General features: G+C 46.6%; 1 protein-coding gene across 1 annotated transcript in view; it reads right to left on the reverse strand.

Annotated features, from left to right (window-relative positions):
• Window positions 1–26121, reverse strand: part of adamts17 (ADAM metallopeptidase with thrombospondin type 1 motif, 17) — a 75275-nt gene that overhangs the window by 30881 nt on the left and 18273 nt on the right. Inside the window, exons 8-12 of the mRNA XM_076287369.1 lie at window positions 15840–15945; window positions 10675–10815; window positions 9086–9236; window positions 6397–6498; window positions 5944–6089 (exon numbers count right to left, since the gene is read on the reverse strand). Of these exons, the coding sequence (XP_076143484.1) occupies window positions 5944–6089; window positions 6397–6498; window positions 9086–9236; window positions 10675–10815; window positions 15840–15945 (646 nt within the window). The remainder of the gene's footprint in view (window positions 1–5943; window positions 6090–6396; window positions 6499–9085; window positions 9237–10674; window positions 10816–15839; window positions 15946–26121) is intronic.

Here is a 26121-nt window from a genome sequence, read left to right on the forward strand (position 1 = left end):
ACATGTTTAAAGGCTTGGCAGAAAGATTATATTGATGAAAAGGTTTCAAGTCCCCATTTTGCCTAGGCTACAGAGCCATAATCACTCTGCTTCTAGCCAAGAACGAGTGACTGACTTAACGAGAACGACAGACCGAAGTGAAACAGGTGGGGGGTCTTGGCGTGAGAACGAACGAACGAACGAGACAGATTGAAGAGACATTTATTAACCTGGCATGACACAGAAAATGCAAAGACACCATGCATTTACCATTAGACAGATATTTAAATGTAAATGCCAATATTGAAATGCAAAATGGAATTGTTAATGTAAACCATTATCGTTATTTTTTTATCATATGCTCTCCCACTAGTCTCACTAGCCCATTTGTTTTTTTCATGGAAACGGTTGCTATGCTTTCATGCCCCTCATTGGCTAATTCGATGAGAAATTTTAGAAACAATAAAGACAACAGCATACGATTGGTTTGGCTCTCGCCTTAGGATGCTGGGCCATAGACCTCTCCAGAATAAGTCCCGCCTCCGTAACTTCCGTATCCATCCAACTTCCGGTCGTCAAATGTCTATGGGAAATAACATGCCGTTTCGAAAGATCGTACCTGTCAAACTCTGTAGGTGACAAAGTAGAAAAAGCTGGTGGGCCGATTGGCCTACACACTTCTGCCATCTAGTTTCCACTGGATTTTTTGATTGTCGGTGCCGTTTAAGTAGTAAACGATTATTAATGCTAACCGGGAGCTAGTTCCGATGTACGCGGGCTGAGGAGGGCGTTAGATCTTGCTCACAACCAACCAGTCACAACCTAACGTGATGGTCATTTTCACATGTGATTCATGCGTGGTTTCAGTGGTCTATAAATGTAAATCGTTTGAAAGGTTCAGCCTCTTTTCAACATGACTTAACTTTGGTTTGACTGTGCGAGTTTGTTGGCTGTTATTGAGATATTTAAAAAAGAAAGACATTGCCGACGAAGACACTAAAGACATGACGAGATTTTTTTTCACGAATAACAGATAATGATAAGCAGACTAGGAATCAGAGGCTGAATCGTATTGAGTCGATAGCTTTATTTTGCATGACCTTGATCAGAACAGTAACGTTTTCAGAATTTATTAACAACCTATCAAACATGATGATTTCACGCAGGGTTAGTGCCACCTCCGTAGACAGGCTCTGGTGTCACAAACTCCATTTCGGTGAAGACAAACTATGAAACATTGCCGTTGCTATGCAACACTGGGGGAGTCGCGGCGTCTGAAGCGTGCGTTAGCTTAGTGCTTCTTACTGATATATTTCTACTTTAACGGCACCGACAATCAAAAAACCCAGTGGAAACTAGATGGCAGAAGTGTGTAGGCCAATCGGCCCACCATTTTTTTCTACTTCGCCACCTACAGATGTTTTACCGGTGTGATATTTCGAAACGCCATGTTATTTCCCATAGACTTTCGACGCCCGGAAGTTGGGTGGACACGGCTGTTTCGGAGGCGGGACTTATTCCGGAGATGTCTATTGGCATTCAGAGCAGCACTAGGTCAGTGTGATTCAGCAACGAACGAAAGAACGGACAAGAACTGGAAAGGCGAACCAGTTCAGGTCGTTAATTTTAAAGACCCGTTCGAACGAACTAGTTTGTTCGCGACCCACCCACCTCTAGTGGTAGCGTAGTGGCTAGGAGCTGGGCTAGCATTAGGGGTCGACCAATTACCGGCCTGGCCGATATTAAGCATTTTTATAATAATCGGTATCGGTCATTTTTTCCACCGATAAGCCGATATTAAAAATGGATAAAGAACGAAACGCGCTACTTTGTCTGTAAAGCGTCTCTCACTCCCTGCATTTGCTACTCTGTGGTCAAAAGCATTGTCCCGCCCACTACACCGTCTGATTTGTTAGTTAGCGCGAATGCAGCCAATCAGGATCGAAGACTGAACACAGAGAAAGTTTAGGATTCTCACTGAGGCAGACTGTAGACTGGGCTTCAGCTGTACGGAGCTACTTTTTGAAGGTAAGGAAGGTAGCCTACATTGCTGAAGTTGCAATGAATCACAATCATCTACACTGAAGTTACAAAAACACCACTTTGTAAGCTATTGTCTCTTTGATCCGGATCAATAAGTAAATAGTGTTAATTTCGTCAGACGGGACGAGAGGAAATATGTTCGTCAACAAGCTTTTTTTTCATGACTAAGACGAGACGATGACGAGACTGCACTAATGTCCTGAAACACTGACTAAGACTATCTTAAGATGCATTATTGTTGACGAAAAAAGACGAGACTAAAATGTTTTGCATGAAATAAAAACTAAGATAAAATCTCTCTTCATTTTCGTCTACAAAATGAGAAGACAATATCTAGCTGTTACGTTTTCAAAAATATTCCGAACGAGTTCATACGCAGCAGCTTTCCTGTAGGCTAGTCTATGTGCTGTTGCTGCAACCCTGTGGCTGCAACACGAAACTACATAGAACAAGAACACTAAGCTTTATGCCACAATGCTACATAACTTACCCATAAGTTGAAGCTTCTCTCATACATATACAAATTAACATCCCCCAGAATGTCCATACGAAAATTTTCAACAAGTAATGTCAACTATTTAACTAATTACACTGATGATGCAAAGTTTGCTAGCAAGTAAGCTAATATGGAAAGTTCACTAGCAAGTTAGCTTAGATTGATTAAAAACATTAATACTTGGGTCTACTCCACGAAGATCATGACAGTGGTCCAGTCAAATCTTTTACTGTCTATGGTCAAATCCCAGCTGAGCTATAACTGTAGCTCAACTTACCTGTGCATGTGAACATACTGACTGACAAAAAATCAGAATGAGTAATTATAACAGATGAGTAGCCCTGTGGACACACAATATTGTTGGAAAATTGAGATGTGTGAAACACTATTTGACTGAAATGGTAATCAGAAATAATTTGATATAAAAAAAAGACTAAACTTTTTTGACTAAAACTGACTAAGACTAAGATACCTTTAGTTTTCTTTTGACTAAAACTAGACTAAAATGACAAGACTTTTAGTCGACTAAAACTTGACTAACAAAAATGATATTTGAATGACTAAATATGACAAAGACTAAAAAGGACTTTTCGTCACAAGACTAAGACTAAGACTAAATTAAAAATAGGTGACAAAATTAACACTATAAGTAAAGCACCCACTTCCTTCATTTAGCGAATTCCCGATTGATGCACGTTAGTGGTAGGCCTATGCTGTTTACTAGTTAGCCTACAAACTCGGGTGCTGTGCGTTGGGAGTTCTCTGCCTCCGCCTCGTCCGTTAATTGTGAAACACGAGACATAGTACAGATAGCATATGGACACAAATTGCATGCTTAAATAGCCTAAGAACTATTTTAAAACTGTTTTGTTAAACTATTCAACCGTAACACTTGCCATCACGCATGCACCTCTTCCTCTCCCTCTCTCGTGCACTCACCAACACGATGGCAAAGCATCCTCTTTGTGACAGGTCCCTTAACAAGCACATAGCCCATTGTGTAGGCCTACTCTATTAAAATAATTGCTATCACTCAGCTCTTGGATTAACATGATAGGCCTACACAGGATATACACTTGCAAGTGATGCAAGTTGATAGACAATTGTGTATCAAAAGAAGAAAGAAAAGTTTGCATAATTAAATGCTTTTGAATGAAATTTTTGCAGCATATCGCCTTTACTATCTACCCCCTTTTTTGACAACTGACATATCGGTTTTACATATCGGTTATTAGCCTCCTGTTTTGGTAATAATTGATATCGGTATTGGCCCTGAAAAAAACATATCGGTCGATCCCTAGCTAGCATGGAGTAGCCTAAAATGTTAGGGGTTTAATTCCCACCTTCCACTGTTGCCCTTGAGCAAGGCACTTAACCCCCTAGTTGCTCCAAGAAAAATGTCACTTGTAATATAATTTCTATATGAAAAAAACATCTGCTAAACGAATGAATAAATGTAAATGTTAAATGTACAGTATGTCCCCACCCCTCTCTCCCCACTATCCCCGATCCCTCTATCCACACCGTCCCTAACCCCTCTCTTCTCTGAGGGGCAACTCTTACCACTGTGAATGGAGCTAGAATGACCCCGTTCCCCTCTGTGTCTAAAGGTGGTACACACAGAGAGACAGACAGATCCCAGTGTTCCCCTCACCCTCTCTCTCCCCCTCCTTCTCTCAGTTACTTGCTCTCCATTCCTCTCTCCCTCCTCCCTCAGTCTCTTTCTCTCTCTTCCTTCCAACGCCGGAGCAGGAGCAGCAGCAGCAGCAGCCGCGGCGTAGGAAGGTTTACAGCCAGAGCTGGACGCCAGGCTGAAGGACTGATTAGCGCTCCAACACAGTCTCGCATTCATCCTGGTGCGGCGGCACTAAAAAAACGCCCCACAAACAGCTCGCTCCATATTAAAACAAACAAACAAAAGTACCTGTTTGTTTTTTCAAACTCATGGTTCTCTTGGCCCGCTCCAGTCCATGGCACATGTCCTGCCGCTGGCAGAGACACACGGCTGGATTTGTGTTTGTCTTAAAATGATGGCCCCCACAATGCTCTGCCAAGCACACCCTCCCTCCCTCCCTCTCTCCCTCCTTCCATCCCTCCTTCCCTCTCTCCCTCCCTCCTTCCCACTCTCCCTCCTTCCCTTGCTGGCCAGCCGAGAGCTTTTGTGTTTGGAGCGAGCTCCGCTAGAAGCCCTGTCACCATCGGTACAGTGGAGAGAGGGGCTCGGCTGCCAAGACGCAAATAAAAACATCATGCTCTTTCCCAGGGCCGCGCCAGCTTGGCGGAGGTGAGCGAGTTGTTCCCTCCGTTGCCATCGGTCCAGGCTCATCTTCGAGAGGCAAATTACGTTTTTTTTCTGGACTGAACTGGGTGACCACCATTGATCTGATCTCATTTGGTGAACCTCTTGAAAGTTTTTACACAAATTTAAAATCATATTGAAGATTATTTTTGGTGTGTGTCTAATGACTGTGTGGTGTGTGTGTGTGTATGTGCATAGTAGAGTCAAGACATATGGCTTCAATTCTAGAAATCACAATAGTTACAGAATTCTTTACTTCAATTAAACATATTTCTAAGTAGGTAAGTAGGTAATCTTATTTAAAACATATACTTCATCCCCATACTCATACCTGCCTCTGATATATAACTCAATAAAGCAGCTGCTTGCTGATGGACTCAAATGTGTTTTTGTGCCTATCAAATAATCTGCTTAGAAACAAACTTTAAAAACATCTGTCAGAGCCTTGACCTGTTAAATCTCAACACATGGTCTACAGCTCACCCGGCCGATAAGGCCAAACTGCAATGGTGTTCATTTTTCATACGGAGTTGACCACTACTGGACTAGAGTCTAAAGATATGGGGATCTAGTCAGCTCAGCCAAAGCTTGTTACTGAACATGGGCCCTTTCACCTATATGTTGTACAACTACTTGACTACAGCCTCAATCGCTTATATTAATAATGTAAGTGAGTGAACATATTTAGTAACACTAGAAGTACCATGAAAGTACTGGAAGGCCTGTTGACAATTGCAATCTCCCACTCGAGCCGTTTTGGATTTGGATTGAAGTGGGGTTTATGAGGAAAAACAATAACTACAGTAATCTCATCAGAACCTGAAAGTAATCTGTAAAGGTTTGGGGCAACCAGCCAAATATTATGTGTGTGTGTGTGTGTGTGTGTGTGTGTGTGTGTGTGTGTGTGTGTGTGTGTACAGTATGCACATGTGTGTACTTGTGTATGTGTGTGTGCATGTGCATGTGCATATATATGTGTGTGTGTGTGTGTGTGTGTGTGCGCGCGCATGTGCGTGTACATTTGCATATTTGCGTGAGCATGTGCATGTGCATGTGCATGTGCATATGTGTGTGTGTGTGTGTCTGCGCGTGTGTGTGGGTGTGTGTGTGTGTGTGAGAGACTTACGGTGGATTGTCACACTTCCTCTGTCTGAACTGGGCTCCTGTCCCGCAGGTGCGGCTGCAGCGGCTCCACTGGCTCCAGGGACTCCAGTCTCCGTCCACATGCTGAGGGATGGGCGTCTTACTCACACACTCTCCCGCACGGCACCACTGATGGACACACAAACGCACACACACACACACAAACACACACAAACAAATGCACGCACATACATACACACGCACATGCACACATGTAAGCACACACACATGCACACGCACGCACAAACAAACAAACACACACATATACAGACAAACATTTCCATAAAATTACCGACTTTCACAAAAGTGTCTAATTTTGCCTTTTACCTGGTATTTTACCTTAACTAGAATCAGTAATCAGTATTGGGCCAGCACAGCTTTCGACTGGTGGATATTATAAGTCATGGCCTGGATAACCCACACGGGGGGTCCTTACCTTGTCCGCCCCACACTCGGTACCATCCAGCGGAGGGTCCAGTTTGGTCTTACACGAGGTGTCACCCTCCACCAGACACCACAAGCCGGCACACATGAGGTGCTGAAAGACAGCATTGAGACGTGGGATTAGCAACGGCCAACGAGAACCACGCACAGCAGCGCAGTGCTAACCAGGCCCTGCCACTGGAATGTCAGGCATTCGTTCCTCTGAAACAGAGCAGCACATTGAGCTATGGCAAGGAGGAAGAAGAGAGACTGACAGAGGGAGAGAGAGATAGATAGAGAGAGAGACAGAGAGAGAGACAGGAAGAGGGATAGGGGGAGAGATGGGGGGGACTGACAGAAGGAGAGGGAGAGAGAGATAGAGAGAGAGAGATAGAGAGAGGGAAAGAGAGACTGACAGAGGGAGATAGAGAGAGAGACACAGAGAGACTGACAGAGGGATAGGGGGAGAGATGGGGGGACTGACAGAAGGAGAGGGAGAGAGAGAGGGAGAGAGAGATAGAGAGAGAGGGAAAGAGAGACTGACAGAGGGAGATAGAGAGAGAGACACAGAGAGACTGACAGAGGGATAGGGGGAGAGATGGGGGGGACTGACAGAGGGAGATGGAGAGAGAGAGAGAGAGACTGACAGAGGGAGAGAGAGAGAGCAGATTTTAAGTGTGCACACTGTGAACTTCAGAACATTTTCTTCTCCAAAGGCGTTTTGGCAGGAGCAGTAAGGACACATCGCTTTGCATGCTCTCTGAAGGTCACAGATCCATGTCTGCACACATAAAATATTCTATCAAACACACAGCACACCCCCCAAATGTGCCCTAAAGGTAATTGGCGATAGAACAATGTACAGATCTCGTAGCCCTTCCACTGACGGAGGTCCTTTCATGACTGACTGAAAAGAGAATGCTGAATGACTTTTTCAGCACACCCTGAGCTCACTGACTTCTAAATTCTAAATTTTAAATCAAGCATCGTGAAGGAGAGTGCACAACATGGCCCTTGGAATTGCATGGAAAAAAGAAATCAAAGGAAATGTCTCGAAAACCATGGAAGTTTACGGTTTGGTCTACAGTAGGTAACAACAACAAATGACCCACCCAGCCACACACCCTTAAGGAACATCTGTGGCTATAAACCTCACAGTCACCAACACAGGAGAGTGAGGGAGGGGTACGTTTCACTGACAAATCCTTCCCTGCACTCACAACTCACTGCGAGTGAGCCTCGGCCTGGCATGTTGGTAGGAAGGCCAATTAAATGGATATGGTTTAATTGGCAGCCGTATCCTGTTCCTGCCACCACAGCGCAGCGCGAGGTAGGTGGAGGTGTGAGGTGGAGCACGGTGGAAAACCTCACCACGAGCTGCCAGCGCAGGACACGCACTAAATCACTCCTCATGCCGTACACAACCCAGTTTCCCCTGCAGTTTGGTCAAGCGGCTCAGTTACCTTGTCAGTGTACAGACAGTGGCCAGGTTTCTCCTCTCTCACTCCCCCCTCCCTTTCCCTCTCTCTCTCCTCCCCCCTCAATTCTCAAGCACTGTGTTCACTTCATCATTAGTAGAAAACAAGCCTTAATGGTCTGCTGGCCATCGTCTGTTCGGAGTAATGATCTGCCTGGCTTTGAAGATTGATGAAACAGTAGCCTGCATCCACGAGGATCCAATAACGTTATTGAATGCGTGACGTCAGCAAACACTGAGGCAGCACAAAGAAAACGGTTTGTACCGCAAACTGTTCTGGCTCTGCATTCTAACGAACCACATTCACGTTCACGTGTTGGCTTAAAAAAGAAGGGATTTTGAGGAACCATCACTCACATAGCAAGTGCACTCTTTGGCAGAGCGCAACATCATATTTCTAGGAGCCATTCCATCTCTTCTCCACCAGGGAAGCCTTTCATAGGTACTCGCCTCTCACCACATTCAATAACATTTTCCAATCTGTCGAGTGCAAGTGCCTGGCTTTGCCCGGCGGTCATTAAAGTGTCACTACCGGACTCTACCTTCGCCATCTCCTTCCCTCTGTCTATTGTTGCTGAACAATTTGTCTTCATTGAGGGGAGGGAAGGGGGCATTTTATGTGAGACCACTCTCGCTTCTGTTGGGTCTGGAAGGTGTTGTCTAGACAATGCACATGCATTTGGCCAGCGACTCCACCAGTGCTTTACAAGGCCTGGCAGAGGGGGTGATGAGTGGAAATATCGGTGTGGTGTGGAGGAGAGAGGGAGAAAGAGAGAGAGAGAGAGCGCTATGTAAAATCAAACCTGAACTGTCGGCACCTGCCATATGTATTGATATTTTGGAGGGGCTCACTATGGCAACATGGTATCCGAGCGCAAGTGCCCCAAGGACACGAGTGGTTACGCGCAAACAGAACCTAGCGTAGGGGGGGTGACTGTGGAGAGAAATCTGATGTATATCATTCATTTGGAAAGCTACGCAGGCAAACCCCTTGGGGTGGGTATTAAACACAGTTCACTTCAGTTTAACAGCTCTGTACCGTGACTATAAGGAGTAAAAGCATTTAGGAATACGCCATCTCATAAAACACCGGCCTATGGGTTTTCCAAGGTGCTTTATCCAAATATACAACAAGTGGCGTCTCGGGCCTGGGTCATGGGGTTTTTCCTTCGTTCTAGTGCGAGGGATTGGGTTAAACAAAAGCAATAGACAGTTCCTGAGGTACCTCCATATCGTTGCAGAAGGTTGCGTTGGTGCCAAACAAAATCTGGCACTGCTCGTCCGCGCTGTAGTGCATGCCGGGCAGCTTGGGGGGCAGTCGGACCACGTAGCGGCTCCGCGGGTCCGTGTGAAGCAGGCAATAGCTGGCCTTCGACCTGTGCGGTGGGAGGTGTGGGAGCCCACAATGAAAACACAAACAAACACAAACATACAGGCACAAAGCTGCACTGTTTTCCCACCAGCAAGAGAAGGGCTCCGTTAGAGACGCAGAAACAACATGTTGGTTTTGGGGAGGGTGGAGTTGACTCTGAAATACTGAGGCGTTAATGTGCCGATACAGCTTCATAACAGGCATATTAAGAGTAATTTACAGTTAAACAACTTTTTACAGTTACAGAAATTTGCTAGTTGGGGTTACTTTGTTTGAAATGCAGGGTTGTGTCATGAATGATGTCACTTTCCCCACAATGAGCCTCAGGTGATATTACTTAACACCTTGGTTTATAACCAAGCCATTTATCTTTTCAACAGAGCAGCTCAACAACAGATATATTGAGTTGTGAAACAATGACCTAACAAGACTCCAAATGCCAGAGGTGGCATATGAAAAGAAATACAAAGGATTGAGTCTTTCCCACCAAACCACCATCATAGCTACAGTGAGGAAAGACCAACAGTAAGATAAAGAGCTTGAAGGAAAACCAGAGCATAATGACAAACGTAGCGTGCTGTCGAACAAATTATTTTTAGCCTTTTTCTCCTGCCACCAAGTTTCTTCCAATGGAGAATCAGTTTGGTGAAATCCAGGCTGAATCAGTATTTTCAACTTGTGCGTCTCTGTCACTCCTCGGCGTGAGTCTTGCGGATCCTCGCCGCAGTAAGCCTCGCCTCTTGTGCATTCCTTATCAAATGAGAGCGCCGCAATCAGCCGCAGACATGCAAGGCCAGTTAGCAGCACTTCAAAGGAGAGCTCGTTCAGAAGGGGGGGGGGGGGGGGGGGGCATACTGCAAAGGCTGCCACCGCGCACGAGCACAATCAGAGAGGCTGGAAAACTGCACCCCTCTGTTCAGTCGGGGATGAGGCTTATTTTCCACCCTCATAACATTGTGTTACTTATATAAAAAAAAAGAGAGAGAGGGAGGCTGTTAGAAGAGTTTCCTCATCAGAAGCCCAGACTGGGGTGGGTAAAGCTGTGGCCACTACCGTGCTCGGGAATCCTGGCTACTGTTGAGATATGTCTAATGTGGCCGACCAGAGGGTGGGGGTGGGCGTGGGGGTTCAGAGACTACGAGACCACAGTCAGGGATCACGGGAGGGAGAGAGACAGTGGAGTGCAGAGTAAGAGCAGCTGTTCCCGACTGGAGAGAGTGGATGGGGAAAATCTTACACTTGGACAATGTCAGTTAATGTCTGTGCTGTGGCCATCCAAGGAAAACTCACACCGGCTCCAGACATCAGACACGCAGAGAGAGCGCAGCTACTGCAGAAGGAGGTTCAGAACACGTGCAGTGGACCGCCGTGAATGCACCTTCACATTGATAAATGTGAGGTTGGCTAGGCATTGAGTGGAAAAAAAATGACTTTGATCTTACCTGAGGAAATTTTCCAAGTCATCACGGCTGCAGGACGACCAGGAGAGGTCACTAGGGTTGCGACCTTTGACCCACTCGCCAGACATGATGTGGGAGTGTCCAGTGCAAGTGGCGTGGTCATCATCATGGCTCATTCCCATGCTGGAGAAAGCAGAGGACCAATCATCAATCCCATTCAAAAAGTAGAGCACCAATCATCAATCCCATACAAATCAAGCTCAAACATCTAGCAAATATTGACACATTTCAGCCCAAAGAACTGAAATGACCCAGCCCTGACCGCTTATCTGCAGGCAACACTCATTTACAGATCTTAACTAGCCACCCTGCAATAAGGCATTGTGTAACTGCCTGCATTCTGAGGAATTTTTTTTGGTGTTTCCCTGATTTCTTTATCTTTATCAAGCCCGAAGAATGACTGCTTGGTACTGCCCATGTGGCAGTGTGGCCGACATCCAAGCGGCTGTTGCTGCGAAGGATAAGGCCGAGCCCTATCTACGGCATCTTTTGGGGGCAGCCTGGACAGGAAGGGCCCTGTTGATGTCTGCTCCACATCAGAGAGTCGGCGTGGGTCTTTTTGGACTGCGGGGACGTTGGAAAGGGGTTTGATAGCGAGGGGCCCAGCAGCTGCTGAGGGCAGCCCAGAGAGAGAGAGAGAGAGAGAGGCTTTGACTGCTGAGCGTTGCTGTGCACTTCCTCTAAAGCCATGACCTACATTTACAAATTAAAAACAACAACCTAGAGTGAACTTGAAGCAGCAAACACAGGAGCTAATAACACAAAAAAACAGTACGGTGACTTCCAGCATGGAGTTCTCCGTTCCCGGCCCTTAACAAATGCAATAAAGATGGAGCGAGGAGAGCCACGGAAAACAAAGAAAAGACGGAATCGGAATAGATATTTCATGTGCATTTCTTTCATTTGGAAATCTCTGGCTTGACGGAGGGCTTTTACAAGAACTCTGATTTGATTTTTCAAAAAGATTATAAAGTAACTCAGCGGAGAAAACAAAAGGTAATGACGTTCGAGTAAAAAAAAAAAAAAAGAGCAGTGAAAATACAGTCAGTAAAAAAATACAACGCTAGCTTTTAAAATAAGTGCTCTGACCTTCTCCCGCTTTGCTATCTGCCATTCCATTTCAACCGAACGAGCCACATGCTATGAGCAGTTACGCAAGCAATATTCATTTACACACAAGGATGTAAACACTGTTCCAGATCAACTCCAAGTGAGAATGCCAGGACAGCCGTGGAGCCATAAACAGGGCCCACTGACCCCCGAGAGGAACCAGTGTCACTCTCCACGTCTCCCCCGTCTGCACGGGGGCTGGGGGAATCGCCGTGGCGTTCACTTCCCCGCAGATGAATCGTGACATGACTCACTCGAACAAAGTCTTCCGCTGGCATTTTTCGCTCCCAGAACAATATGTGGATAGCGTGCAATTATGACGTCAAACCTTTTTTTCGCACAGTTGGATTGACCCCTTTCCTCCCTCCACGCAGCAGCACGGCTGGATGACAGAGGAAGTGCGGTGGCACCTGGTCTTGTTCCAGGCCATAGAGTTCACTTACGTTGCCTACTGTTTGTGTGTCTTGATACAGACCCCCAACCCCACCCCACCTCCTCCCAAGCTGCCTTCCTTTAGGCATATGACCATGTGGCTGTGCTGGAGCTGGAGCTTGGGCTTCAGAAACAACACAGCCCAGCGCCCTTCCACTGATATTCCTACACTCTCCTCCAAGCAGCTACTAAAGCACATAATGGCTGTACCGTGCATGATAGCAATGTGTGCCAATAGACCCTTTCAACAATAAAAACAAAAACAATGCTTGAACGTTCTATTTGGTTCCCAATCTACTTCCTCTGCATTAAGATAACATATGGAATGTTAAAACGGAAGCCTTGTGGGGCCAACTATGATGCTGATAATGGAACTCTCTTGAAAGGGTCTATGTCTATTCTTTTTCAAATATAGAAGAGTCACACACAGACTTTAGCAATGAGTAAGCTGGGGCTGTGGTGGCGGGGGTATTATGGCCATCAATGCGCCACAGGACATCAAGTCTGGCTTTTATCTGCCTCGGTGTGTCAGAGCCAAAGCTCTTGGATTCATTGGAGCACATAAAGGACGTACTGTTTTCAGACCTGCTACGAAGCTAATAAGAATCACCAAGTTTCCATGGAATCCCCCCCCACACATACACACAGAAGTTTTTCTGTGATCGGTGAGGATAAAAGGTGCTTGTTTATTGATTGCAGGTCAAGTTTCTCCTGACTATCCTAAGAGATTTACGGCTGATTGCTAGCACGGTGTAATAGAGAGGAACATGACGAAAAATGCGCTCTCAAACTCCTCATTAAGGCAAGAATATTTCTATTCAAAGTATGCTCTCATAGCCGCACATCCTTCACATAGTTGTTGTTGTTTGTGTTGTTGCCAGCCTATCTGGCTTTGGCCAATTACATTGTACGTTCACAACAGTGCTCAAAGCAAAAGTATCATATCATGATGCAGTTTACCAAAAAAAGGTATACTTAAAGTTCATTTTATCAAGTATGCTGAAGTACAGTTGAAGTATAATTCCCAAGTTTACTTCTTTTTTAGTAAGTTAAGTATAAATGTACACTTGGAAATGTACTAAGTTTATACTTCTTTGGACTAAATTGGCCCACTTTCAGTTTATAATAGTAAACTCATAAGTAATGAAAACTATACTGTAAGTAAACTAGTGAAGATACTAGTTATATTCTTCTAGCACACCTTTTAGTTCATTATAGTATGAAGTATTTTTAAGGTTTAACAAGTAGTAAACTTTTAGATGCATTACAAGTGAACTTATAGGTGTACTGTTCACTAACAAACTGTATTTATATTGCTTATTAATATTATTTATATACTGCATTTATACTACACACACACCAATGGCATAGGCTGCCATGCAGGGCACCAACCGGTACATCGGGAGTGCTTCTGAGGTTAAGTGTTTTGTCAGGAGTAGCTGGGCTTGAACCTGCAACCTTCCGGTTCCTGGACGGCTCCTCTACCTCCTGAGCCACTGCCACTTATTGCCACCCACTCAGTAAAATATAAGTTTACCGGTATAAATATTAGAATCAGTTAAGTGAATAAAATTAAATGAGAATCGGTCATGCAGCCTCTCAAAGATCAGTCTCTGGCTACAAGTACCAGTAAATATACTTAGACTTTTCCATTAGTATAAGTACAGTATATCAAGTATATCTAAGTATAAGCCCCTCGGGGACTAATAAAGGTATTTGAACAGAACTGAACTGAACTGAGTATAAGTATCAAGTATAGGCTAGATATACTTAAACCTTTCCTATACTTCACTACTATCACTATAAGCCACTTTTTTGTGTCTGTGTGTGTGTACTGTAGGTATATGTGTGTGCTCAACCCTTTGCACTCCGAAAGTTGCGCACCAAGCAAAACTTTTGCAGCGTGGAAAAACGGGAGCTCGTTGCCACGCCAGGCGACGGCCTGTGTATAAAAAAGGCATCAAGGTGCACCTCTCCCTCCTCTGTTCCCCTTTAATAGGTGTTTTAACGCACTCTGTACAATGAGGGCTTTCACGGCACTCGCTCGCTCGGAGGCTGTGTGGCACCGGCTGCGTAATCACACACAAGCCGCGTATCGGCACCAGTCGGGCGCGTGGGGCGCCAGCTCATTACCCGTCGCCATTAAACCGCCCTCCACCGCTGGCTTGCGCCGCCGCCGCCGCCGCCGCCTCGGCCCGGCTTCGTCCGCCCCGCCACGTCCGAGGCTGGGCAGGATCGGCCCGATAACTCCACAGAGGCCTGGCAAGGCCACAAAGCCTCCACTGCGCTGCGCTCGCTAATGTAGCCTGGCAGCATTTCCAGACAAATTTGGTGCTGGCTCTCCGTCATTGTTCTATCAATGTGGGCTTTATACTGTACGTGTGCATAAGGAGCAAGTCCTGGTATTACACAAGAGAGACGTTGGAGGGGGGTGGGGGGGGTGGTCATTCCATCTACAGTAAGCAGACAGAGCTGTGCCGATGTAGCCCATCAATGACAGATGTGTCTCTGAGCTCCTTCAAATTGCAGGGGAGAGGTTGTGTATTCTTGAGAGATACAAGCACAAGCAATCATTTTTGGATAGTTTTCCCCTTGTGTGTGAGTGTTCAGAGGGGTCCCGGGGGGCAATCAATTACACAGCAATGGGGTCTGGAGCAGAATTTGAGGACACTGTACTTTCAAAGTGCAGGCTACTGCCTACAGCTCAGGGCTGGTCAACCGTTAAACAGACATATCCTGTCATCCCCCTAATACATCAAAACAAACAGAGGTCTGCTCATAGAAATGTATGGCATGCAGTACAAACAGACACAAAACGTATGCAGAACGAGAGGGAGGGAGAGACAGAGAGAAAGGGAGAGAGAGAGAGAGAAGAGGGAGAGAGAGAGAGAGAGAGAGAGAGAGAGAGAGAGAGGGAGAGAGAGAATAGGGAGGGAGGGAGAGGTAGAGAGAGAGAAAGAGAGAGGGAGAGAGAAGAGGGAGGGAGGGGGAGGGAGATAGAGAGAGAAAGAGCGACAGAGAGAGAGAAAGAGAGTGGGAGAGAGAAGAGGGAGGGAGGGAGGGAGAAGAAGATAGAGAGAAAGAGAGTGAGACAGCATGTGCAATTGAACTTGTGAGAAGAATAGGGAGGGAGGGAGAGGTAGAGAGAGAGAAAGAGAGAGGGAGAGAGAAGAGAGAGAAGAGGGAGAGAGAGAGAGAGAGAGAGAGGGAGAGAGAGAATAGGGAGGGAGGGAGAGGTAGAGAGAGAGAAAGAGAGAGGGAGAGAGAAGAGGGAGGGAGGGGGAGGGAGATAGAGAGAGAAAGAGCGAGAGAGAGAATAGGGAGGGAGGGAGAGGTAGAGAGAGAGAAAGAGAGAGGGAGAGAGAAGAGGGAGGGAGGGGGAGGGAGATAGAGAGAGAAAGAGCGACAGAGAGAGAGAAAGAGAGTGGGAGAGAGAAGAGGGAGGGAGGGAGGGAGAAGAAGATAGAGAGAAAGAAAGAGAGTGAGACAGCATGTGCAATTGAACTTGTGAGAAGCACAGAGGAAGAAGAGGGGAGAGGACAGGAAAGGAAACGAGCAGAAAAAAACCCAAAGCACTGAGAGACACTTGTCTGCAGTGGACTCACTTGTGGCCGAGCTCGTGGGCGATGGTGAAGGCCAGGTTGAGGCCGTTGTCCTCGGCCAGCACGCACTTCCTCTTGGAGCTGCAGGCGCCACCCAGATAGGCGATTCCTACAGGAAGGGGAACGAGAAGACACGCAGGACTCAGGCAGGGTAGGACGAGTGCGGCTCTCTGCCAACGCCACCACCAACACCATGTCATGACACACACACACACACACACACACACACACACACACACACACACACACACACACACACACACCACCAGCTTTTTATGCTAGCTTAGAGATTTCACCCCGCCAAAAAAGTTAAAAGCTGCGACCACAAATCCTCTTTGCCTTTTCCTCCCTCTCTTCCTCTGACCAGATGTTTCTCTCCGAGTCTGTTTTCTGTCCCCAAGTAATACACACATGCATTGATTAAACAAAAGGAGCCAGTTTCCGAGGTCATCGCTGCTAATGTGTGTCACGTTCAGTCCAAATAAAAGCTACTTCTCCTTATGGAATCTGGAGCCGGTGCTTTTGTTATTTGTTTTCTGGCCTCCCTCATTCTTGGAACATTTGTAATACTGACCCAATTTAACCAGGGCAATTACAGCCGCATGATTCACAGACAGCAGTCTACAGTAACCCTTGCAGTGCTGGACACCGGAGCAGGTCACTCACGATTGCAATTTCACAGACAAACAAAGTAAAAAGGTCAAGCGAGTGAAAACAACCTTTAGGCTTTAAAGTGGTGCTGCAGCAGCGGCGTGTGAGTGGGGGATGGTGTCCCGAGTGAGCGTGCTCCACTTGGGACGTGGGAGAGAGTTGTCAGAGGAATTTGTGCCACTAACCACCACTAAGACAGGCCTCCTTGCTGCCCAGTGGTCTGCACCTGCAGGGGTCATCAACACGATGAACCCCCCCCCCACAATTGTGTGCAGGGGAGGGGGTGGGGGAAAATGCAGGGGGCATTTGGTTGGAGAAGCAGATTGTTAAAAGTTGGGACTCAAGAAGGCATACTTGCCGCTGGTGAACCTTCACTGTGTGTGAGTGTCTGTGTGTGTGTGTGTGTGTGTGTGTGTGTGTGTGTGTGTGTGTGTGTGTGTGTGTGTCTGTGTATGTGGATAAAAGTGAGGTTGCACAACCCAGCAGAGAGCCGCCATGCCCCTGGCACGACAGAGATGGAGAGCTCGCGTTTCGCCATTATGCAAATGCATTCCGACCACATTCAATTCGAATCATCATCATTATGGCGAGTTGAGTTTGATTTGTGTGGTGACAGCTATAGGACTCCTGAACCTCAAACCACCTAAGGAGAATGCCTCGGGCAGGCGCGCCAGACAAGAGGAAACATAACTCTCCGCCGGGCTATTGGATAGCAGGTTATGATTAATGCATGCATGTTAATGGGGAGAGATACCATCGATACACACGGACAGAGTTCGCCCGCTGACGTGATGGGAGATAGGGACTGAATTGAAAAGAGATTGATTATACAAGCACTTGTTTTGGAGTTAAAACAACACTGCCCAACAACCGCCCCTCCAAACACACACACACACACACACTATGATACTGTACAAACTACTGGAAAAACAGTGTATTTAATCTGGAGCTGCTCTTACACCACAAGAGGCACCCTCCGTGTTTGAAAAGCAATCAATCACCACATCGGCCAGGGGAGATGACATCACATGACAGGTCTCAGCGCTAGATATTACCTACGCGTCCGCTCAGACACCTGTTTTCTCTCCCCGGCTGGACGCTGTCCAACACGCTTCATTTGGAGCAGGACAGACGTACGTTTAAATCAGTGACAAGAGAATAAAATGAAGGCCAGATGGCAGCTTTTGGAGGGGGGAAATGCTTGGAATCGAGTTTGGGGATGATAACAGATGATACGCACCAGATATGGGCTCACTCCAATAAACAAGAGAACCAACTTGGCACCTCGGTGTTTACTGATAAAACCCAGTTGTGCTCGTGCTGCTATGACGGACTGCCTTATATGGAGCTCGTTCAGAAATCAGCTGAAAAGAAGTGAACATTGAGCTGGTGCTGAAGTTCTGAGTATACCTTTAAATTCCCAGTATACTTTTAAATTCCGAGTGCACCTCTAAATTTTCAGTATACCTTTAACTTCTATTTGGGTTTGCACTCCATTGAAAGCATTTTTCCAAGCACAGGTCCTGACTGCCAACAGTCTTTAGCCAATCATCAGATATTAGGGGTGGACATCAATAGAGGCTTGTTGTTGCTTTTTTTTCAGCCTACATGAGACAAAATAAAATCATATTTTGAATTTTAGGGATTTGAGACTAATTAATAGTATAGCAGTAAGGTGTATTGTGATTTATTGAGATCTAACACACCTCGGCTACTAAAAAGTTTGGTTTTGCTTGCTTGCCTGCTACACCTCTTCATTAGGTCTGCCTTAGGCCACGATCAGACAGGACGCATTTTTTGCAGTGAGGTGCGCCTTTTTTATGTGGCTTCATATTATTGGCAGAAAGCCTTTTGCACGCTGCTTATGGGCCCAGAGTGCTTGCGTTTTGTGCACCTGCTGCGCCTCACGTTTTTGCAGAGGCGCCCTGAGCGCCTCGAACTGAAAAAAGTTCAACTCAATGCGGAAAAGCGTCCAACGTCATTCAAATTTTTATGAAAACATAGTGTACCTCTCGTTTTACATGCGGCAAAGGTGCGTCCTGTCTGATCGCACCCTTAGGCAACTGGAAAAGCTTGAGAAGGATAAGGCTGGGTAAGGATTAGAAATCCATTTGAAAGACAAACCATGTTGACTGTGAGGAAATCGATAGCATGTTTAGCAACCTCAAATCCTCCCAAATGAAACTATGCTTGTATGTGTTCGTCTGTCACCTGGAAAAGGAGGGCAACACTTCACTCAAGACCCACTCAAGACCTTTTGTCTCTTCTGCAGACAAAATGCAAATCAGTGTTGGAACCAAGTCCGGAGACACAACGGCACTTGGGCAGTCCTTTAAAAACAAAACGAAGAGGCCAGTACTGTACTGTACATGCCATAACACGAGAGCCATTACAGAAAAGTGTAGGTTGTGCTGGGGTTGTGCTCCTTTGAAATGCATTACAGCAGAGGTTTACCATTTGCCAATGATCCCAAAACAACACTCCTAGCCATCCTCGGAGGCCTGGAACACACACGCATGGAAAACACCCCCCTAGCCATGGCCTGGAACACTCTCTATTGTGTACCATATTTTCAATGGAATAATTTGCTGAACCGAGTATACAGTATTAAAGCCCTAATTACCACCTAATGAAGCATTGGGTTATTAAAACAAAGGCAAAGCCGCTACATTTGGCTGGGCTCCACACACACAATGCACAAGGGAGAAAAACAAACCAGGCCAAAAACAAATCTCTCAACGACTTTGCCCAATGACTTAAAGCGTTAAACTAGTAGCGACGAGAAATCAAGGTACAACAAGACAGGCACTTTTTTTATCAGAAGGGCACACTTTGTCACACACATGAATGGCTTGTTCAGTTTAGTCCTTTTCTCCAAGCTGCCAAATGCTTCAGGTGAGGTGGCAGACCTGTAGGCAGGCAAGGACTGTGTTTCAGCATCCCACAAAACATGAGCCTCAACATGGCCCTGTGGGTTAAAGGTCATGGGTTAAGGGTCAACAGGAGGTGTAGCTAGTCCCTTGCTGTGTTCAACCTTACGGCTCCTCCACCCAGGGACACTGTGTTCTCCACAGGCCCACTGTGGACCTGGCACTGAGAGAGCACCTGTGTGGCTGTTTGTAAACCATTACACACACATAAAGCCCCAGCCACACCGAGCACTGCACTCATGAGCAAAATAAGAGTCTTACTTCATACGGTATGAGTCACTTCATACCGTACCAGTGTACAGTGGACTCCAGACATTAGAATGTTTCAGGAGAGGAGAACACTCGATTTTTAAAGGTACACTATGCAGGTTTAGGTATTTTTCCTCTAGAGTCGCGATATATTTATATTTTACTCTGCTGTTCAGCAAACTGTAAATAGCAAAATTATTGTGACTTGTCCCCCCTGTACACAATGGAAATGATTTTATTGTGGAGGTGAAGGATTAACAACAGATCTCCAAAGAGCTATATCTACTGACAAGGTAATGCCGCCATTCTTGAAGTTGCTGAGATTATGGCTGGTTTTCTCGGTAATGACTCGCTACATCTATGCTGTACAGCTATGCTAGGTGAACGATTCGCCTATTACAAGTTCATTTACCATTAAATTTGCTTCATAAAAGTTACATTAAGGTGAAAATCTTGCATAGTGTACCTTTAAGGGTTTTGGAGGAACCCTCTCACTTCATTGTGACTATATTTAACCATAGTTTACATTTTAAGATAAAGGGGGGTTACTTTTCTCCACAAGTGAATAAGGACATATCAAGCCATGCCCAAAATAGGTGCGTTCATTAGGGAAAGAAGTGTTTTCCAGGCAAAGTGTTACATGCAAAACACATACGACTAGCACATCAGTGGCTGTCTTTAACAGCCTCAAACCAGCAGTCTGATTTGGAAACAGATGTGCCCCTAAATTCTTACATGACTTCTTTCCACTCAACTTTTTTTTTACAACCCACACATTCTGCCACAAGCGGCAATTACCTGGGCGATGCTTATCATCCACCAGAGTTATAATGTGGAATCTTTGAACAATTTACATTAAGGCCCCTTTCTGCATAATCATCTGGCACATTTTAACGTACTGCTGTGGTCCCTAAGAGTTGCCATAATTGCCACCTGCAGGTTTATGTGGTGTCATATAAAGTTAGATGCTGGAGAAAAGTAGCAGGCAGCTGAACTGCGGAACACACTGAAGAGAGGGGCTGGTCAACAGGGTTGGGGGGCTGCTTGGGGGGGTTGCTGGAGTCCACTATTCCTCTACTGGACAGCAGCAGGTTTGTGACTCCAGTGTGGGGGGTGGGGAGTGGAGGTGGTGGTGGTGGTGGTGGGGAGGGAGGGGGGCTCTCGTGCACACAGGAGGACCTGCTCATGTCCCGACAACCACCGGCCCTATAAATTGAGGCCCCGTGAGGTAATGCATGGCTGGAATATTTGCGGCTTCATTTTCTAATGACTCGCACGTCCTGGGGGGACAAAGAGGCAAGTTCAAGCCCGGCTCTACTGTCCTGTGGTCGGGGTTGACTCAGCAGTTATAAAGGGGCATGGTGGGCTTGCTGATCAAATGCAAATCCCAGGATTCATCATACCGGCATGAGGCAGCCATCCAAGCGAGCCTGAAAGCTCCGCTCGCGATCTAAACACACAACCGGACCGGGCTAAAGAGGACAGTTAATTAGCCATCAAAACACCAAGAGGGTTTCATTTATTTGCAGAATCTATCCACATGCAGGCTCAAACAGCTCAACAAGACAAAAAAAGAAAACAAAAAAAAAGAAAAAACAGCCAGCTCATCAGAACTAGGTTTCCCACAAGCACTGTATGAACAAGCACTGTGTTTATAAAGAGAGAAATGACAGACTCGCTATCCTCTAACAATGTTAGTGGCTCAACAGCACTTTCGGGAAAAACGCACCCCTGGACAGCAGGCTGTTTGTTCCATGTGGCACAGACGCCTGCAGACTGACCCAGTGTTCCGCTGTAAAGAGTGAATCAGCTGATTTTCCTGAGCATCCATCCTCTGCAGCAGAGACTTCGACGTGGCAGCGGGGCTGCCTTGAAATGGCCAGCCGGCCCACTCACCGGTCTGTTCTCACTCTCCCCAGACGCCTCCGTGTTGGTATACCAAACACAGGAAACAGGATTCCATCACTAGTACAGCGCTTTGACGTCTGGTCAGCCCCCACCCCCCACCCCGCCCCCCTTTGCCTCCCACCAAATTCCCCCCAATAATACTGCCCGGCGAACGAGCGCGTCCTTCTACTTTGATAAGGAGCTACGAGAAAATAAACACCAGAGAAAGACAAACAGAGCATTTATCCAGTACGAGGCACTGTTTTATTTTAAGAGAGACTCTGAAAGCGAGCTTTTAGGGCACACAAAATATACTAAAAACTCCTCACAGTCACCCCCAAAACACAGCCCACATTTTTGTGAAAACTGCTGACGCTCACAGGGAGCCCAGGAGCGCAAATTGGTTAGGGTCTCTTTACTCCGTGAGTCGCCGCCGGACTCTACAACAGCGTTCGGCGGAAAACTGGGTCAGAGCCGTTGGTGCAAATCGCACAAAGACCACGAGTGTTCTTTCTCACGGGGGCCATGTGCGACGGCTAACACATGAGTTATCGCTCGTGCACTTGCCGGCCGGCGCAGAAGACAAAGAGCAGCCGCAGGTTTGCACCAGCGGTCCAGCGGGGACGTCACAAGTTCCATTGCATCACGCCACAGGGCTCCCCGATGATAAAGTAGCTGGGCCCCTGCACAGAGACAGAACGGACAAGACACGGCTGTGGCGCCTGCTTCCCGAGTGTCGGCTGTCTGTCTGCTCAGTGGGACAATCCCGCGCACGCGCACGCGCACACGCACACGCACACACACACACACCTGTCCCCTACCTGAGATGTGTCAAAACTGGAGGGGGGATCCTGAGAAATGCCCCAGAGCTTTTCTGGAGACATTCACAAGAGAATGCTGCAGGGCTTACAGCAATTAAAGTAAGGCAAACTCCAACACTCCCCCAGGTCCACAACCGGGCAGTGTGCAGAATGCTGATGTGATGCTAGCGCTATAATGTGTAATAGGACAATTATATTTGCTGCTCACAGTTTCATATTGTGCTGATGTAGCAGTGAACTTATTGGAAAAACAGCAGCCTCTGGATTGGTCAGCTGAGTCATGCTGTCCTGGTATCTCCTGCACACCAAATGTACTACTTAAAGGGGCACACCTCTATAGACCCAGACTATAAGCAATGGAGGACAGTGTAGAGGACTCCATGTGAGAATTCTGTTCATGCTACACTCTGTGTTCTGAATGTCCTTGCAGACAGAGTGGCATGTGGAAAATTCAAGTGGAATTTTCGGACTGCAACCCATAAGAGAAACATTGTAAGAACTCTCCAACACGGACATGCCAGACTAGCCTTTGAGGACATATCAGGACATTGTTTGTCTTTCCACTTGAGCTATGCGTGCAGCCAAACTTTGAGCTCTCCAAATAGAAAATAAGAAATATGCATTTCCTGACTTCTGACAGTTGATTTTGAGCTCTGCACCAAAACAAACATCTGCAGTGTAAAACGGCGAACGCTGCTCTGCGCCGATCTGCCAGTTCCGTGTCCTAATCACATCAGCAGGGGGGAGCGGAGCACGCAGGGCGCGTTGAAAAGATGCGTTGTCGCCGAGGGCCGCGGCTTCATCAACTCGCCCCGCAGCAGCATCACACACGCAAAGGGGTCCTCAAACGCTCGCCGCAGGCACACGGAATGTGCATCTACAGCAACGACACGCGCAACGCCGCCGACGACTTCAAACAGAACAGGAGGCCTCGCCTCCCCCAGCCACACAACATCCGCCCAGAGGAACGCATATCACTCCCTCCATCACACGCTGCCCTCGAGGTGCCCGTAAAAGCCCAGGAGAAGTGAGAGAGTTCTCGCTCTATAATTCCACCTCCACAGAGCCCGCCCGCGCCCAGCCGCAGCCCTGCCGGACCTGCTGGGAAATACCCTCGCACTCAGTACTCAACGTGAAATAGAACACGTTCAAAGGGAAATGTCCCACCCAAACATATGGACGGAACACACACAAAGAGGGTGATCTGCTGATGGTGGAGGGGTTGACTGGGATTGTTTTCCTTTTTTTTAATTTCTTTAGCATCGTTATTTCCTAAAAAGGTGATTCTTTAAGATCTGCAACGTTGGATTTTTTTTTCTTTTCTTTTTTTTTCTCGCTCTGACTCGATACACCGCCATAGAAATCCTTTCAGCCAGTGACCAAACGAAGGGGGAAACAGAAACTGCTTGCTGATTCAGCTGTCAAACGAAATGGAGCCAATTTTGGCTTCCCCAAGTATAAATCAAAATTAGAAATGGACGCTTTCCAACATTACATAATGGGACTTGGAGGATTCCAAGGGACTAAGCTCACTCACTCCAACTGTAAAACAATATAAATCAGGCCATTGAAAAAAAGCAGGCCAAACTGAAAAAACTAAGAGCATTGTTATTTTGCCTTTAAAGTAAAATGGCCAGGTCCACACAACAATTAGTGGCCACACATCACTGCCACATTGCCTACTCAGGATAGTAGCATTGCACTAAACACTCTGACCTGTGCCCAGTCTGGAGCTAACGCTGCTATTTGGAGGTTTGGCAGATATTGAACATCATTCCTGTTCCATGAGCACCTGGTGTTCACCTGCAGGTGTTTGCAATGTACTCCACTTCACTGTACTGTTTTCAAATATTCATACTAGATCATCATTTTCAAGCCCATAAATATTGAGAAACAGATATTATGCAATAGGTGTATTTGTTTTCAAGAAAGATAGAAATCAGAGAGCACATTTTCTGAGCCGAAAGTATTCTGATATGCATGACATGCCTCTGTTGAGAGCAGTTGTCAGACCTGCACTGCAAACCAATGTCATAGCGTGTAAATATTCCATCTATTTTCTGCCATCATACGGTATCCTTTGATTTAACCCACTGAACAATTTTGCATTGCAATAGCACAGAGAGCACATCATAACTTTAATGGCCACCTTCACAAAATAGGATGTGCCGAACAAACACCCTTACAAAGACAAAAACACCTGTAACATGAGCAAGAAATCCAAAATGATGACTTTTCATGGGGACTGAGCAAAGTCCCCAAGTGTGTTATAGGTTTTGGCTTTCTCAAGGCTTCAAGATGCAATGCCCACTAAGCCTAAGGCCAACAACTCCTCTTGATCCATTCATCTGACACCACACATTACCTCAGCTCTCGCCATCACAGATGGACGTCTCTCTCCAAACGCTTCAGTGGGGAACTGTGTTATTCTTTAGCAATTATCTGAGAATTCTGAAGTGGTTTGAAAAGTATGAGATCACTGCTCGGCTCAACGCCACAGCAGGTCTGCCCCCCGCCCACCTCCTCAGCCTGCTGCTCTCTCCTGAATGCAGTCAGAAGACCAAAAAAAACAACAACACAGCCCCAGCGAACCCAGTCGTAGTGCTATTCTAGGAACAGTTCAAGAACTTTCTGAGAGATCACCATATACAGTCAAGAGCCTGGAAATGCAGTTATACCTACGTTGTATGAAGTGCAATTCGGATTGCTGGGTTATGGGGTTAGAGGGCTGACTGAACAGGCCTGGGCATGAGACTCGCCCTGCAGAGGCAGCCGGGGGCGGGTTTAAGGTCTGCAGCGATCGATATCCTGGAGAACCGGCGACCACCCAAGGGCCTTACGATGCAGGAAGGCGCCTCATTCTGGGAATGCCATTCCCCCAGGCCAACGGGTGCTTCTCTGCATAATCCCTCTACCGCAACCAAAGAGTCTCCGTTATGTCACATCAATTACCCTCAGGCCATAGTCACCGGATAGCTCAAACCTCAACGACGCAGTTGCTGCCATCACTCAGGAACAGCTAGAAGTTAGGAGCTAGGAGTTGACCACTCAGAGATGGAAGACAACACAAAACATAAATATAAACACAAACAGGAAGCCATGCCTGTCTGTGAACACCGGCTTGAAATGGCATCCAACTTCACACCTCGGCCGGCGAGCTTTGTTCATCTGGCAATCGGCTGCGCCTGCCTCGCTCAAATGCCAGCAGAGCCCATCGCTCAATTACAGTAATCTACAGCAGCGGACATTTCAACAGGCCATTATCTGCTTCCTAAGTGGCCTCCAGCATCGGAGGAGGACTCCCAGGCTTGGGCAGAGTGGTGTTGGGGCGGTGGGGGTTGGGGGGACATGTCACCTGCCTCTCCATTTCAGAGGCAGGAATCTTAGGGGTCAGAGAGGGCCAAGCTCTGGACCTATTTTTTTTTAAAATACCCCCCTACAGAGATACTTAAAAGGGGTAGACTAAAACACTGCTGTCTCCAAGAGTTTGCTCTAACAGCCAGAATTGCTTACAAATTTACAAACGCAGTGTTGTTATATATATCCCATGAGGGAAAGCTTACAGAACACAACACACACATATCACCCATGTTGTTTTTGTTCTGAGAAATCTTTCTATTCATCTACCTGATACAATACACAACCAACTTAAACATAAGCAAGACCATTAAAAGTCATTAAAAAAGGAAAAAGGAATCCCTGAGGTGTAAAATTGTTTGGAGTCATTTGCCATTTTAAATATACAGC

This window comes from Alosa pseudoharengus, unplaced genomic scaffold, assembly GCF_046254945.1.
Source record: "Alosa pseudoharengus isolate Yale_2024_CS ecotype anadromous, Long Island Sound unplaced genomic scaffold, YU_APseudo_1.1 YU_APseudo_1.1_scf_16, whole genome shotgun sequence".
Classification (NCBI taxonomy): domain Eukaryota; kingdom Metazoa; phylum Chordata; class Actinopteri; order Clupeiformes; family Clupeidae; genus Alosa; species Alosa pseudoharengus.